This window comes from Neophocaena asiaeorientalis, unplaced genomic scaffold (assembly GCF_003031525.2).
Source record: "Neophocaena asiaeorientalis asiaeorientalis breed wild unplaced genomic scaffold, Neophocaena_asiaeorientalis_V1.1 scaffold781, whole genome shotgun sequence".
In the NCBI taxonomy this organism is placed as follows: Eukaryota; Metazoa; Chordata; class Mammalia; order Artiodactyla; family Phocoenidae; genus Neophocaena; species Neophocaena asiaeorientalis.
In genome coordinates this window covers 883,873-901,313 of record NW_020172994.1, presented here as the reverse complement: position 1 = coordinate 901,313, position 17,441 = coordinate 883,873, and the positions used below count along the sequence as shown (strand labels likewise).

General features: G+C 43.5%; 2 protein-coding genes across 11 annotated transcripts in view; one reads left to right on the top strand and one right to left on the bottom strand.

The window, feature by feature from the left end:
• Positions 1–13,164, bottom strand: part of PDSS1 (decaprenyl diphosphate synthase subunit 1) — a 58,958-nt gene extending 45,794 nt beyond the window's left edge. For 5 of the 9 annotated variants that reach the window (XR_003002895.1, XR_003002897.1, XR_003002896.1 and 2 more), the window contains exons 1-4: positions 12,655–13,164; positions 8,728–8,792; positions 7,413–7,533; positions 4,647–4,777 (exon numbers count right to left, since the gene is read on the bottom strand). Coding sequence is in view for 5 of the 9 variants with exons in the window: in XM_024742286.1 (XP_024598054.1) it covers positions 4,647–4,777; positions 7,413–7,533; positions 8,728–8,792; positions 12,655–13,137 (800 nt within the window). In the remaining 4 variants the exon portion in view is untranslated. Of the gene's footprint in view, positions 1–4,646; positions 4,778–7,412; positions 7,534–7,617; positions 7,676–8,727; positions 8,793–11,241 lie in introns of those variants that run through there. The other 4 variants (XM_024742290.1, XM_024742289.1, XM_024742291.1 and 1 more) reach the window with 4 other exon arrangements.
• Positions 13,127–17,441, top strand: part of LOC112397951 (UPF0061 protein ETA_18310-like) — a 27,843-nt gene continuing 23,528 nt past the window's right edge. For both annotated transcript variants that reach the window (XR_003002894.1, XM_024742285.1), the window contains exons 1-2: positions 13,127–13,450; positions 16,793–16,911. Coding sequence is in view for 1 of the 2 variants with exons in the window: in XM_024742285.1 (XP_024598053.1) it covers positions 13,144–13,450; positions 16,793–16,911 (426 nt within the window). In the remaining variant the exon portion in view is untranslated. The remainder of the gene's footprint in view (positions 13,451–16,792; positions 16,912–17,441) is intronic.

The following is a 17,441-nucleotide window of genomic DNA, read 5'->3' as shown; positions in this document are numbered from 1 at the left end:
TGCCATATAATGTAACACTTACAGGTCCCAAGGATTAGGACGTGCATACTTTTGTGGGGCCATTTTTCAGCCTAACACAGTTTCTTACTTTCACCATCCTCTTCTGCTGATGCGCAAATGTTTCCTTTTCAGTGATCTGGTTCTTAAAATTACTTGATTTTACTTCATCTGTCTAAAATCTTGTTTCTCCACATTACTGACACGACCTTGAAGTGTCTCCCCTTCCACAGTGGCGTCCAGGTTGAACGCGGGGGACGGAAGGCGTTCCTGCCCACCCCTCACTCTCGCTTCTCATCCTTGGCCCAATATTTCTGTTCCCTGGCCTCTGCCCCCAGCCACTGCGGTCTTGTTCCCTTTCCCTGTATTCCTTACTGGCACACTGATGCATGCACATCAAAGGTGCCTTCCTTCTAAGGGATAGCAGAGTGCAGGAGGGATACCTGTGAGCTCCAACTTGCTTAGCACGTCATTTTCCTTGGTCACTGGCCATTCACCTTTGAAAACCCAAACAAGCGCACCAGACTACAGTGGAGACTGCCTTTCTTTGGAGGGAAGAGCGGTTTTAAACTTGATCCTAACAGTAACAAATCCATCAGCAGTTTTAGTATCAAGAAAAATTAACTGACATTCAAGAGCAGCAGCTCCTGAATCTTTCAGATTTATATCCAGATAAAAACAGATGTCTGCAAAGTTGCATCGTAAATGATGCAGGATTCATGCTCCTGGTTATTTTCCTGCCACTGAAGAAACACTGCATTTTGGAAGCCCTGGACATGTGGAGAGTGACTCCATGATGCTATCTCAGACCTGCAGCTTATCCAGGCTGGCTTTCTCCACAGGATCCAGGGTGCAAAAGAATGCAGCAGCATTTGGGTTTTTTCAATTGCGCACGGCTGATGAACGTGTAGACGCTGAGTCCTTCAGTGATAGAATCAGCCTCCCCCTGGGTGGTGGGAGCCAACGAGTGAGCACACACCACGTTCAAAGCCCCACTGCCGCCTTGCTCTCAGTGATGTTCCCCTTAGGCTTGGGCCTGACCTCACCCATGAAATGGACAGCCACCTGGTTATCAAAGCCTCCTCTACCTCAGCAGGTATCCCTTATTACAGACTTTACGTCAAGACCCATTTTAATTATGAGTATGGACACATCAAGAGTGCCATCTCCTAGGTTAAAGACAAAAATATTTCTCGTGGCGCCAACCTTCCTAACCCATAAGCCGCCGCAGCAGTAGCTGGCTCAATGACTGAGAACACACAGAAACCAAGAATGGTTCTAGAATCGCTAGCGGCCTGACTCCAGGAATCATTCGTGTGAGCTGGTGCTGTGATGACTGTTTTGTTACAGTTTCCCTAGAGTAAGTTTTTGCAGTTTCCTTTGTCTTTATGACAATCACAAAAGTTACTTCCTCTGAATTTAAGAGTTTTATCGCATTTGGAAGCTTGACCTATTTACTAATGTGAAAACTGCATCTTATCTGTTCTATCTAATCAAATGTCTGGCTTTGTAAACTAGACTAGCGGGATTCAATGCCACTTGACCGTTTGTACAGTCAAGATCAACAGATCTGTGCCCAATGTAACTTCAGTAGGCCTGTTATCCCAATCACTGGCAGTGATATCCACTTTCCAGTGCCAGAAGATTTCCACGAGAAACTGATGGTGTCAGACTGATGATAAGAACAGGTGCCTTCAATGAGGTCTCTGAGTAGGACAGGTTTGGCTTGTTTGAGAAGAGACACTAATTGTGTTGTGGTCAATAAGTAGAGCAATTTCACAGAATCTATTCTTTATAAAGCTCAGTTCTGACTTGGATTCTTTGATAAGGTAAGTTCTGACCCACAGGTAGTTGGGTTTTGCTGAACTCTGTTGAGGGTTGGGTTCTCGGGAAAGCAGACTCTCACGTTTAAAGTACAGAATGTCTACTCAGAAATGCCCTTGGGATCAACAACTGAGGGAGGGGGAGGAGACATGAGGATAGGGTAGAGGGAGAAGTTTCTGCAGCGCAGGCCCATCCATCGTGTGCTCTGGAGCTAGAATGGCCCTTCATCTGTCAGTCCCTGGATGTGGACTGGCTAAGGTGAGAGGATTCTCTGCAGCCGGGGCAACCCTTGAAGAGGCTGTGAACTGAAGGCTCTCCACCAGCAACACTGGCCCGGCAGCTGGGGCAAAGGGTCCTTCAGGGAAGGGGGATCTGGGCAGCGTGGCTCAGAATCCACCACAACTCTGTTTTCTGGACCTTTCAAGTCTGATTATCTGTTGTATGCATCCTACCTTACCTGACCAGGTACTGTAGTTATCAGGATGCACAGAAGAAAAATAAAGATGAAGCCTTAAGGTTTTGGGGGCCATATTACCCTTTAAGAATATGCTATAAGCCGTGTATACCTTTGCGTGCAAACATATGAAAATTTCTGCACACAATTCTAAGGGGCTCGCAGACCCCCCCACCCCCCACCCCAGCTTTCATGGACCTCAGGTTAAGAACTCCCAGTGAAGTGATCTAGCAGGGAACACATAATGGACGACGGACAAGCTCAACACAGGAAAAAGAGAAACTCAGTAGAAGGTAGTTCCCCCACCCCCCATTTCTTAAGGTATCTGTTCTATTCTGTTTTCCAAAATCCCCTCCAGGATTACTGTTAACCTATGTAATACACATCTCAGAAGCAAGACGATGATGTCTAATAAGCCATTAAACTGTGATTGTCAAATGATGAAGCAGGCCTCTCGCAGTTCTGCCAACACCAGCAAGCAGGCAGGTGAAGTAGTGGAACGGCTGCTGGCGGCATCAGCTAGAAACAGAGGCCTGCGTGGTCCTGCCCAGAATCTTTTACCTTTGCCCCACATGGCTCTAAACCTCTTTCGACAAGCAAAATCACAAATGGCCCAGGCCCTCCCCCCATTCCCCACCCCCTCTTGCTTTAAGTGGCTTGGAAGTTAACAGCTCGATATTTGGCCTATTAAGAGCCTGATCCAAAAGGGTCCTTATGAAGTAAGTATTCTCAAGAAGCTGGGGCTTGGAGAATAATATCGTTAGGCTACTGTACCACCCAAGTGCACGCCACAGTCACGACTCGCATCCCGATGCCTCCACACTGTGCCTTCAGCAAGCCCTACGCTGTAGCTAGAACATCCCTGGAGAAGGCAGAATTGAACTTCCTTGTTTTTAAACCAGCAATGCCTTTTCTGGGTATATAGTCTCCCTTTATTTTCTGCAACCAACAGTTTATACAGTTTCAATGAGGTAAATTGAAGACTTTGACTCGGGATAACAGCTGAAAGGATTTAATGTGAGCAATGCAGAATATTTTCCTTCCCTTGTTTTCTGTGAGGGTGATGAGCTGTATTGTGGGTTAATCTGAGAAATTAATAATATAAACACACACTATCTCTAGACCAGTGGTTCTCAACCAGGGACGATTCTGCTCCTCCGGGGACATCTAGCAATGTCTGGAGAAATTTCTTGGTCGTCATCAACTAGGGGAGGGGCTGCCAAACACCCTACAAGACACCTAACAGTCCCCGCGGCAAAGAATTATCTGGCCCCGAATGTCAGCAGAGTCACGGCTGAGAAACCCAGTTCTAGACCATGTGAGAGGTATTTCAAGTTTGGTTCAGAGGGAGCATTTCTGCTGCCCTGCCTTCCGGTGAGGTGAAAGTGGTCCTGATGATGGGAAAACGGTCACTGCCAGAGATTTCACTGCTTGTTCAAACTATACTGTGAGCACTTGGCAAGTCTCAGGGTAAGTGGGAGGCACCCATGAGCATGGAATCATATCCTGGAGCTGGACAGGCACAGCAGCGGGGCACAAACGGCTGCAGGCAGAGGCAAGCATGTGCTAAGAAGCAACATCTGACACTCGTTCTGACAGCAACCTTAAATTTAGTGCTGGCAAACCTTAGGCATTCCTTAAAGTGCTATCTACAGAGAAAAGGGAATGTAATGCAAATGTTCAACACTAGGGAAATGTATGAGTCTATTACTGTCTACTGGAGGTTATATCAATAGATTACATGATGTAACAAAAAAAATTATGAAGACACTCCAGTAACATGGCAGAGTCTAAAAAATAATGGCAATGGGTCCATTGTCGTTTTCCTTTAATATTAAAACATTGCAGTTGTTTTAATATTTGAAAAATTTACACATACTTGAAACATAGAAGTTGAAGACCGATAGTCAAAATGCCTTCTTTTAAGAAGATTTTTCTTTGGCACGTTTCCAAAGACCACAGGAAGTCAGGCCCTGCAGTGGGTGTGGTGCTCAGAATCCAGGCCTAACTCATGACTTTAGAACCATCAACCTTTGGACTAATGGCCTCATGTGTACAATGATTACAAGTATGCATACATCCTGGTATTCTTTACTTCTGAATGAGAAAACTCAATGTGGCTTTGAAAATTCTTTCCAAAATGTTTATTTGCAGCTGAAGTTGTTCTTCCACGGATACTAAAAAACATGGAAAAGGAAGATGCCCAGACTAGACTCCAGGGTGACCTTGGGAACACAAAGCTAGAAACTAACTACCACAAAGTGAATTCTCAAATACATGCTACTTCTTAAACAGGAGATTAAACAGTAACCTTGGGAAGGAAGGTTTGCCAAATATAAAACCAATAAAGGAGAGAAAGTAAATAACTCACCGGGAGTTATTATGATGAATATTACAGGCTCGGGCCATTAGCACCACAATAATTGGTCGAAAGGCTTTTCCTTTTCCATCAAAGTAGTATTCACACATTTCCTTAAGTTCTGTTGTAGATATGAACAGTTCCTGAAACAAAGTTTCTCGGTGTCAATACAGCATCATAACTGCACAGTCAGTGGGATTTCTTTCACAAAACTTTGATTTTAGTGTATTCATTTCAACTGAGAAATTCAACACTCAGTAGGAAACGGTTCCAATGTTGTATGGCCATAAAGCTGGCTGTGTGTGGCTGGGCCACAAGCAATGCCTGGCTCGCCCCCAGGGGCCTCAGTGCTGGGGTGGGCACTGCTGCCGCCCCATGACTCCAAGAGATAGCAGATTGGGGGAGGAAAGCACCAGATGGCCAGTGACAGCTGGAGAGAGAAAGAAACAGGGCTGGCTGCAGCTTGGAAGATGGAGGGGAGAGGACAAAGATGGGGAGTGTAGGAGCCAATGAAGCAGGAGGTCAGTGGGTATCAGGGGCTGCAAGACGAGACGTGGCCAGAAAGAAGAGCAAGGGTCAGAGTCTGGCTCAGCCGTTACTTAGCCACACAAGCCAAAGTTTCATAGGGAAAGTGTAAGACATGGTTTACCTGATGGCAAGGAGCTTCCAACTGAGTTGGGAAAGCAAAATTTTAAAAAATGTGAAACATTCAGTGAATAATATGGTGGTAACTTGAACAATGCCGTACGTTAAGTGCATTAAAGTTCAAAGAATGGAGAGATCAGTGTGGATGAGAAAAACTGAACATTTCATGGAGGAGATGAGCTTTGACTGGGGATTAGAGGATAAGTAGGATTTTGATTTCTGAAGAAGAGGGAGAGCCTTCCTGGTGATGGGCATGTGTGTTTACTGTATCTGTCCCTCAGGGACTTGCTGGAGAGAACCAGAGCTTATGCCCTGGGAGCAATGGAAGCTACAAATGGACCCAAAGGACCTTCAGCAGGGCTCAAGTGAACACAGTCCAGCAGGCCAGCCACTCACTCCCTCAGTTACTGACTCAGTGCCAAGGACGATAATAAACGCAGAGGTTTCAAAGATAAATAGGACAGCCCCTTGCCTACAGGCAGCTCAGAGTCTAGATGGGGGAAGGAAAACAACATTGCGGGGGGACTGCTGTCGTGGAGGTAAGTGCAGCTGCTCTGGGAGCACAACGGGGGCGTCTCTGGCTCAGGCTGAGGGCAGGAGGAGGAAAGCAAGGCTGGGGACTGAAGGCAAGAGACAGACGAGACGAGGAGGGTGTGGAGGGGAAGAGGAGGCTGCATCGAGGATCCTCCCCGGGTTCCTGGGTGGCAGCCTCCAATCAATAGGAAAAACAAGAGAAAAAACAAACTGTAGGAAAACGTAGAGCTTCAGATCTGCCAAGTGCGAGACAGTCATGGACATTCCAGGGAGCTGCCCAGTGAGCAAAGTTTAGGAGAGAAAATTCCATCTGGACTGGAGGTATTATGTGGGACTCATAAGCATGGGAATGGGTAAACATGAAGACAGAGAGAGAAGAGGAGCCGACAGAACCCCAGGGACGGCACAATTAACAGGGGTGGGGTGGAGGGGACAGAGAGGAACCCAGGAAGCTGACTGAAGGATGGCCTAAGAGTCAGGAGGACGAGCAGAGTGCAGAAGCCAAGAGGTGGGTTTCACAGAGGGGGTTGTGGTGAACAGTGTCCAATGTTCAAAGAGTCCGGGAAGATACAAACCAGCGGTACCCACTGGATTTGGTGGAGGGAAGCAAAGGCAGTTTCAGAGGAGAGGCTGGAAAGGAAGGCACAGTGCGATGGCGGAGCAGTGGTGAAGGGGCAAAAGAGAGAGAGAGGCCAAGAATACTGGAAGGGAAGGGGTAGGAGGACACAGGGTCAAGGGATGGTCCTTTAAAAGACAAACAGGAAGAAGCTGGAGCATCCAAAATGGATCTGAAAGAGAATGAAGAGGGCGAGTCTGCAGATAAAGACAGGAGAACAGGAAATTGCAGGAGGAGTTCCTAGGGCCCCAAGGAGGCAAAGGGGATGGGACTTAACCAGAGGTACAGGGATGAAGCTGGAAAGGAGGAAACCCTGACTTCACTGAGGTGGGAGGGGAGGAGGCCGGCACGCAGCAGTGTGGGCTGCAAACGGCCCAGAGCAGGCGTTTCAGGGAGTTCCTCCTTCACGGCCTCTGCGTGGTCCACTGGACAGGAAGTGGTGAAAACAGGAGAGTCAGGTGGGGGCTGCAGGGGCAAAGTGCAGAACCTTGAAACGGGAAGGAAGCTGACCAGGGGCACGTGAACATTTCTGGGCAGCATCTGAGAATCCACGTGAGGCTGGGGGCCACTGAAAATTTTGGGAAAAGAATGCTTAGCGAAGAAAGCCCTATTTGGGTCAGCCTGGCACTGATATTCAGAACTGGACAGGAAGACAGTAGCAGGAGTCACCGGAGGCTTCATAGCCTCACCAGGCCTGGAGCACGTGATGGATTTGGCAAGGAAAGGTTAGATGACTCTTTGGACGTGTACGTGCTGCCTGTACCTTTTTTTTCCGTTTCCCAATTCTGCCATCACCCCCCTCTGGATAGTAACTTGCATTGCATCCTCCACGATGCCCCACACTTGTTGCTCAAGAAACATTTGAAACCTGACATTTGGGAATCAAATCTGCAACAGCACGGCACACATGTGAAAACCTGCACTGTTTGCGCATAATTCTAAGAAATCAACATTACTTTACAGCACCGTCAAAAATATCTTACCTTCCTGATGTCCTCGTACAGACCTTTCAAGTCTCTCCAGCCAAGGTTAAAAGGATCAGTGTATTTCTCACCGCTCCGTGTTTTACTACAGCAGCACACTGCTGGCGTCACGTGATGGAACCTGGAGAGGCAGAAATGCACACAGTGGGAGACTGAGCGTTACTTTACTGAGATAACTTCACTTTTAAGTAAGAATTATACAAACCTATGCATATATATACAGCAGAGTATGATGATGGGAAATTTAAGCCCAGATGCTTGCTGGAAATTAAGCATGAATACAAAAAGGTCATTATAATTTAGAAAAACATAACAGAATTCTGATCTTGCTCAACAATACATCAATTTTTATAACCAGGACCCTGAGAACCCATAAAATCAAAGACATATAAACCATGTTCATTGTGTTCTGAGTTTAAATTTTATACAGTTGGGCCTCCATACCTATGGGTTCCGCATCCGCGGATTCAACCAACCTCGAACTGAAAAAAAAATATTTATATATATAAAAATATATATTTATATATATAAACTCATAAAATTCCAGAAAGTTTCAAAAAACAAAATTTGAATTTGCCATGCTTGGTAACTATTTACACAGCATTTACATTGTATTTATAACAATTTGCACAGCATTTACATTGTATTAGGTATTATAAGTCACCAAGAGATGATTTAAAGTATATGGGATGAGGGGCTTCCCTGGTGGCGCAGTGGTTAACAATCTGCCTGCCAACGCAGGGGACACAGGTTTGATACCTGGTCCGGGAAGATCTCACATGCTGCAGAGCAACTGAGCCTGTGCAACACAACTACTGAGCCTGTGCTCTAGAGCCCGTGAGCCACAACTACTGAAGCCCGCATGCCTAGAGCCCATGCTCCACAACAAGAGATGCCACCACAATGAGAAGCACACGCACCACAACAAAGAGCAGCTCCCATGATCGCTGCAACTAGAGAAAGCCCGTGCACAGCAACAAAGACCCAGTGCAGCCATAAATAAATAAATGTTCCTTTAAAAAAAATAAAGTATATGGGATGATGTGTATAGGTTGTATGCAAATATTATAGGACTTGAGCATCCCCAATTTTGGTATCTGAGGTGGGGGCGTGGCTAGAACCAATCCCCTTCCACCATACCAAGGGACAAATGTATTCCCATTTTTTCAAAAGGCAGAGATCACATAGAGCAGATATTGTAGCACTTAGTTAAACAGCATATCCAATTTGTTGGACTAGCCCATCACAATTTAGAATAGAAATTTACTGGCAGTATGGCTCATAACTTTAGTTGCAATATGGATTATAAACTTACCGTGATATACTATACATGTTTGGAAAGGCAGATGTTAAACTCTTCACAAGACTAAAATAGGACATCTATAAAATAAAAGTATTAAGAAACTTGTAAGAATATTTGTGAAAAACTTGTTTATAACACTAGATAAATTAAAACTCCCATAATTTATAATAAAAGTAACCTTTATCTTTTAGTTGTCCATTTAGACTGCAGACTTTAGAAAAAAATAAAAAGTTTTCTTTCCTTATTACAAAAGCAATATTCGTCATTACAGAAAATATAAATATAAAAAAGCAGAAAATAAAAAACATCTATAATCTATCCCTTCCCCCAAAGACTGCTCCATATTCACATCTATCTTTCCAGATCTGAAATTCCCTTCCATTTAGCTAAGAGTGGGCAGAGAATAGTAAGGATTAGTGTGGTTTACACTCTTTCAAAGTCTTAACTTGGTTTAAAACAAAGAATAATCAAGATCCCAAAAGCATCTGCCCAGACAGTGAAAAAGAAAGGATTTCAATGTTAAGGAAGAAATTTACAGTTACACAAACACTGCCTATTTCAAGCCACTGTTCCTGAATATACTTGGAAATGGTACTTCTTGAAAAGTAATGTCAACAAACAAGCAAGCCCAGCAGCACATTTTGATAATATTGAGAGATCAAGAACAACAAGAGACGACTTCTAAAGGATTCAGAGGTGGTGCCGACAAACAGTTCCGACAATTATTGCGCACAGGAGTGGGGACCCACAGATACAGCAGCTAACTTGAAGCATTCAGGGACACAGGCATTTCAAAAATTACTAATTTACTAATCTGATGTGTGAAGGGCTCTTACAGAATACTTGAAGAAAATATCTTGACAAAGGATGGATTTAGCAGTAGAAAAAGAAAACAAAGGTAATAAAGCCTTACAATGTGCTTTCACACTATTTGACTCTCACAACTACTTGTTTTTATACAGCCGGGGAACTTGAAATTCAGAAAAGTCTGAAAAATTGGTAATACGGGTATGTTTACAATATATCAAAAGAAAAAAACACCTACAGCACTGTGTGCATTATGTGATTCCACTAAAAATGTGTACACCCACACAAATAAAATCAGGAAACAGGGTTTAGAAGCATATAAACCAGGCTATTAAAAATAGTTATTTTGGAATAAATAGGATCGTGGGAGTTTTTTGCTTTATTCTTTTAAAATTCATATTTTTTGAATTTTCTTTAGTGAACACACCCTGCTTTAGACATACTAAAATGACAATAAAGGTTGACTTTGCCAGGCAGGCAGGCCAAAGAAGGCGGTCCTGAGTTCTATTTTCACCATAGCATTATATTCATTAAACCAGTAAGGACATTTATGACATCCCAGGCATTAAAATGTCCTAAGGAAAAAAAGTGATAATCCTTTCATTTTACCATTACATGACACTTAACCGACTTTTGTCAGCCTTCATGCGTAAATGATTCACACGAATTTAGGATTTATTATAATGCTTATTCAATCTGAGACCTAACCTCTAACTTGGGGTGAAGAGTTAAAATTACACAGCTAATACAGAGGGCTCTTAACCACTGGGCAGTGCAACAGCGTGACTTGTTGAAAGCCTGGAAGGTGGATCTTGGCTCAGATTCCAACATTTCCCGGTAGTTACCTTGAGACAGCTTTCTGATAATATCTACTCACAGAGATGCTAAGATTAATTGAGAGATCATATGTAAAGCTCTTAGCTGTGTACATTTAATATGGTATGTACTCAACCAAGCTGTCTTCTGCTTTCAGAGTACCTTCGGGCGGGCTTCCCTGGTGGCACAGTGGTTGAGAGCCGATACAGGGGACACGGGTTCGTGGTCCGGTCCGGGAAGATCCCACATGCCGCGGAGCGGCTGGGCCTGTGAGCCATGGCCGCTGAGCCTGCGCGTCCGGAGCCTGTGCTCCGCAACGGGAAAGGCCACAACAGTGAGAGGCCCGTGTTCCGCAAAAAAAAAAAAAGAGTACCTTCGGGCAATGTTTCCCAAAGTGAGGTTAGAGGTGCTCAGGAGAACAGGAAAGTATTCAAAGGGAGTGGTGTAACCGGAGCCACTTCGTGTGCCACTGCTAGCACGGGCAACAACCATCTCCCAATTCCGATTTTGTGTCTTTCCATCACATATTCTCCCTGAAAGCCAACCTTGCCTCTCATGAAGTTACTTTTTTTAAAAAAGAGAAAATGCTGAGTAAGAATCAAGACATACTGACAAGTGATTTGGCACAATCATATACACACTGGTTTCTGTCCTATTCCAAGACGTTTGAACACTACCAATGAAGAAGCTGAGAGAACATACAAACATCAGGAAAAGTGGAGCTGTGCTGGGAGAGACGGGCGTGGCTTTATTGTTGTTGCTCTTTGTCCCCAAGGACTATCAGGCCCTAACAGACTTGAACTAGCCACAACACACCCTCCTGAGGCAAACACCAGAAGGCTCATGTATTTACAGTGAAAAATACCACTGACACGAATCAGAAATACACAGTACTGGCATTACCAGAAAGGCTCCTCCTTGTGGTCATTAAGGCAGACATGGAAGACATCCAGCACATTCTCTCCAGGAAAGCACCCTTTCTGTGGCTAAGATAATTGTTTAATGGGCATGGAATTGAAAAAAAATAAATAAATAAGGAGCATCAAAGAAAAGACGTATCAGTGGCATCAGTGGTGGGTGCATCCATCTCTCCAAATAACATCCTCATCTGTGCTACTGGAACTATTCGAAGGCTGGCTAGGACAGTACTGAAATGGATCCCAGCAGACTCTCTTTTTCCCATATTCTCTCTTTACTGTCTAATCCATAGACTAGCCCAGCGGCCATTCTCTCTCCAAATGCCTATTTTGGATAAGTTGTGATTATGTATGCATATGTATCCCAAAGTAGACATTTAGAAATACTACATATTTCATATTGGGAAATGGTCTTTGATGGACACGGAAGTGCACCAAATCTGACTGAAACGGAAGAGTCCTAAATTCAAATAAACGTTAAAAAAAAAATGAGCCTTGAGGATGAGAGGAGAACACATACAATTACTATGCGACCGGAGAAGTCTCTAAAAGGACAGTGAGTCCACAGACCTTGCGTGGTTTGCTTACCAGTACGAGTCTAGCCTGTGGTACGCCAGGAATTAATCACTACAAAGTGCGGCAAAGGACTCACAGAGCCATAGAAACTTGTCAATACACAGGAGCTAAACTGACCGGAAAGGGAGAAAAATGAGATGGAGTCCAAAGGCAGCAGGGGGAGAGCGTCAGGGAGTCACGGTTAGTGCTCAGATTCTGACTCTGCTTCAGGAAGTCATAGGTCGATTTAAAAATCAAGGTCTCTCCACTTGCGACATCCTCAGGCCTCTTCTCCTTCCAGCCCGTCCAGGTGTGCCCTCCCTCCGAAACAACTACCTTAGGACTGAACTCCGGTCCACTCTAAGCATCAGCCCCGCGTTCTCCACGAGACTTTTCCGCCTATTCCGGGGCTACGCAGACCCTCCGTATCTCTGAGCGCTCAGAGCATCTTTTGCTCTAAAATCCCAATTAAGTTCTGTTGCCCCCGAAGCCCTGGCTGTAACTCGAGAGGGAACACCTGCAGACGCTCTCCACACTTTACGCATACCCCAGGAGACCACTGGGCCACACCTGCGTTTCCCCGGGACCTGGCTCCTCACCGCCCCTTCCCCACACCCAAGACGCTCCCCTGTCCCCAGGACACAGCTCTGAAGCCCCACGCGGGGTGCCCACCCCTCGGCTCTGTCCCGTCCTCGGTGCCCCGCCAGCCCTGGGTCGCGTCCCAGCGCAGCCCCGCGGCCCCCGCCCGCCGCTCGTGCAGCTCGCCCTCATTCATTCTGCGGCGCCGCTGTCATTAGTGCGGTGACCTCTGCGCCCAGCTACGGCGCGTGCTTCCCGGCCTCACCTGCGCGCGGGCTGCAGCGGCGGCGGCGGCGCGCAGCCCGGACAGTCCCGCGCGGCCGAGGGAGCCGGGCCCGGGACTCCGCGCCGCCGGCCTCCAGGAGCAGCCCCGCCGCCACCGACACCAGCACGAAGCCATGGTCCGCATCTGAAAGTCGCGGCAGAGCTGCAGCTCCGCCTCTGGCCCGGCGGCCCCTCCTGCCGGGACCCGGATCCGAAAGGCCGGCAGCGGAAGAGCTTCTGCCTCGCCAGCCCCGCCCCTTCTCGCTTCTCCCGAGGGCGCTTCCCGCCACGGAGGAGGAGGAGCGGCCGCAGGGAGCTGAGCGGCGGTAGGGCGGCTGGATCCTCTCGTAACCCCGCCCGCCCGCCGCTGGCTCGGGAGAAACCAGCGTGATCTTCCTTCTGGGGAGCGGCCTCCCCCGACCCCGCCCAGCCGGTGCCTCCAGTAGTCTCCGCAAAAATGCACCCGTGTTAGACCGGCTGTCATCTAGAAATGCTACAGGGCGCCCGACGAACAATCATGAACTTTCCGTTTGCGTATTTAAGCAGAAGTAGGACGCGAAGCATCGGGTTCCTGTTTTGCTGCCTAATCCGGAGGCTCCAGTTTCCGCGGCTGCTTCTCTTGGGTGTTACCTGCCACGCCGTCGTCTGCTCCTTATGGCGACCTGGCCTTGCAGGAAGTGCCAGCCTTTTGCATCTTTACAGTAACAAGTCAAACCCCGAGCAGAGCTATTGTGAAAGAGAAGTTAGATTAGCCTCGTCTCTCGACTTCTGGACGCTCTCCTCTGAAAACCTTATAGGTATATTGTGGCCTAGTTTGGCAATCTTGCTCACATCTGGATATGTGAGTCCCGCTCGTGGGTGTACAGAGCTGTGCGAAGTTGTTTAATATTTGGTAATGTTGAACCTACTTGTAACCAGCCCAGGGAATACTGGAGAATGGACAGGATTAATGCCCGATAAGGGTTATAAAGACCTTTCCTTAATTCTGTGGCCAGATCTACTCTTCTCATGGTAATGAGAGGGTGTCTTTATAAGAGAAGTCGTGATATAATTAATCATTCAGTACATGCGTACAAACGCACAAAGCCTATCAGAGAAAGTGTAAGCATTGGGGATACAGAAATAGAAGAAACTTAACTCAGTCCTCAAAAAATTCACTTATGAGAAAATAGACCAGCAAACAGGCAACTGTGATTCTCTGATATTTTTTCTTGTTCTTCTGACTCATGCATTTTGCATTAAAGAATGCAAGCACCGTATAGCTGAGCACATTTTTACATTTATCTTCAAAATTTTTTAACTGAATAAAAGCATATAATAAAGAAGTTTTTTAAAATGTCAGTTTTATTGAGGGTTTTTTCCCCCTGATTTTGAAGAATATTATATAAAAGATGTCAGGTGCTTTACAAATTAAGGTTAATATGCACCTGTGGCTTATCTTGATCTAGGGTTATGTATTAAGAAATATCCACAGGTGGAGTTGGCCAAAATAGAGTGTTGCAGTAAACACTTGTACTTGCAACAATCCCGTGACTTAGAATATTTTCATTTGCCGTGTTTTTATAGGTAGAGAAACAGCTATATAGGAATTAAGTGTCTTGCCCAAGCTCACATAGTTGGTAGATAGAGCACTACACAATTCTGTTATGCCATTTTCATTTAGAAATTGTTTACCCAGATTAAAACAATAACCTGGCTCTTAAAAAGATGTAATTCGGCAAAGCTAAGTAGGGGGGAAGGCAGATGAAATTTGTGAAGGCCTCCACCATTATAGTATAGCTAAACTTCCCATGAACAATCACCCACCAACAGGACATGCAGAGTACAAAGGAGTTCCTTTGACCCAACTAGGCCAAGCATGAGTCTGGAAAGTTAAAACATTGTCTAAGCTGTGCACGTAATTGCCAAAGAACAGACTCCTCTCGTGCACAGTCTAGAAATGGCTTGGGCCTTTTTGACTGCACTTATACAAATGAAACAACTAGTCACACTGATAAAAATGGAATAAGTGTACAGTTGAAACATTTTCAAAGTTATTTTGATATTGGAGAATTGTCTACACTCGAAGACCTTTTATTTCCATAATGATGATACTGTGCAAAACATTAGGAAGGACCAGGTTTTACAGCCAAGGAGAGATTACATACAAAATATAACCATATATTGTTTCATAGTACTGCATAGAAACACCTCATCCTGATGTTATTAGATAACTGATAAATGAATTATCAATGTAACTCTGGTAACAACATTGATTGAGAGAAGAGTTGCACTGAAAGGTGAGCAATTTTTGTGCATTTCATATTCTTAGACCAAACTGAATTCTGAAGACTTGAAATAATACCCTTATTTCTACTACCGGTTTCTCTGAAATGTTAAGATAATGGGTTAACATGCATTTGGAATTTTCTCTGGGGTCTTGGTCTATGACTGATTAGTTCGCTAAATGTAACAAGGGTGAGGACTGGGTACCTCTGAAGCAATTAGTCTTTTTTATTCCATGGCCAGTGATCACAGGTGTTAGCTGATCAGCTACCTTGCCAAAATGTGAGTCAATCAGTACAAAAAAATAAGTATTAGTGAAACATTATATACTGCCCATGCTCTACTAAAATTTTAGAGCATCATAAAAGATAATGCATTAATTATATAATTTAGTCTATTTCCACACAGAGGCTCTCCTAAAAGAGAAGAAAATACACTATTGGATCATCTACTCCTAATCATAGTCAGGTTTTCTTGATGGATACTAAAATCTGTGTTTTGGTTGACTACCCATTTGTTCCCCCATGATGCTGCCTTATTCACCATGTACTTAGGGGAAAGTGTAAAGAGCTAAATCTGACCCACATTTGCCTGTTTTCTACTCATATGGAGAAGATATAAGAATTCTCTTGTTTCTGTTATAACTGACATTTAGTTCACCTAGGCTTGTGTGGAATAAAAAGGAGTTATTCCAAACAATTGAACAAATTGACATGACGCCACCTTTCTCCACTGATTCAAAATATTGTTTTCATTATATAGGGAATTCTTACATTACTTTGGACTGTTTCTGGGCTTTTTATGGAGTCCCATTGATTTTTGCATCTATTTTGGGATAGCAATATTTTTAGTTATTTTTACAATTTTTAAAATGATAAGGAAGCTCCCATTTCTGTTATTAAAAAAAGTGTTTTCTCCGATTTACACTTTCTTTCTTCAAAAAAAAACCCTACTACGATTTTTGACTGGATTTCCATTATGTTTAGTAAATAATTTGATTGGATTTCCGTTATGTTTAGTAAATAATTTGGTGACAGTGACATCCTGATAATATCTCTATCCAGAAACATAGGTTTTTGTGTCCCTTGTTTTAGTAATACACCTATCCTCTTCTATTTTTTGTTTTAATTTGTCTGGATTAGGAAAACATTAAGATTTTAAGAATGGTACTTAAAAGTAAACATTTTCTGAGTATCTAAAGCATGCCCAAAGCTCTCTTTTTTTCTCTACAGCTTTTTAAATAAAGTACATGGGCTTTAGTGCATGGACTTCATGAAACATAGTTTATCTCTTTGGAGGCAATTTTTAGAATTCTAGCCCTGTAAACAGGCATGTATCAAATGTTTTGAAGTTTCTGATGGGATTGGAAGCAGTTTTGTACATTTAGTAGAACATTTGTTGCCTGGTTTACAGTTATTTATGTATGTATCTGTTTCCTTCAATTAATTATGATTTTTCCGAAGGGCAGAAAGAATGTGATTAAGTGTCAAATATGTTTTTGGTTGGATCTACTGGATTGGCCAGTACTATGATTCTGACACTGTAATGCAGCTCACCTCATTTTATTCATATATTCTTATTTATAAATAAATTGTGCATCCCATTGGTCTCCCATAAGTGAAAATCTTTGAAGTCAGGGTATGTGTCTTGTTTTAAACTTTTTTCATCTCCCATCTTCTTGGACAGTTTAATATACTGTAATATATGAATATTGAATAGATATGGTTGAAAATAAGTCTTTAAATAACGAAGTATGAACAAAATAGTAGTTTAAGTTGATTTTCTTAAACAACTGTAGGCTTTCTAAGGACTATTAATGCTGTATATGCAACAAATGAGAACATTAAGAAGGGTTGTCTTTTTTTTTTTATCAGCTGTGTTGCCAATTGATCCTGTTAAAGAAAATTATGTGCGTAAAGTGAAAAACTGTGTTTTTTCAATTGCCTTCCCCACTCCTTTCAAATCAAGAGTACATCTTGTAGCAGTTTCAAAGGTTAGGCTTTACTTTTTCACAACACTTAACTCACTATAACTTTTGTCTAAAAAATTAGTAATAGTTTTTTCAGAGTTAAATTGTTAATCTATTGATAAATGTTTTAAAATTTATAACTTGGAGAATGTCATTCTTAGAAGTCACTTTTTGATACTTATTCCTGGAGCCTAGTACTCGGTTTCATTTTAAAGTTATCTTACAGGAAAACACACTTTTGTGGAAAAAGGGGTAAATGAGTTAAATTCTTAGAAAGGGGCTCCAATAACAAATTCTAAATTATTCTCTCATGATATAGATGAATTTGGGATAAAAATAGGACATTTACTTTTTTCTAGTTCCTTTAAAGAATATGTACTAGGAAGAATATTATTTTACCATGCATAATAAGAAAGCCATAACAATTTTGGAACTATCTAATAGACCTAATTTTCCCAAGTAGCATAAATAATCCTAGAAAGTATGGTACGTCTCTTCTGAGAAAATATTAATGTAATTTTGGAAGAAGTTTATTCTTTTAATTTTCTTTTTAC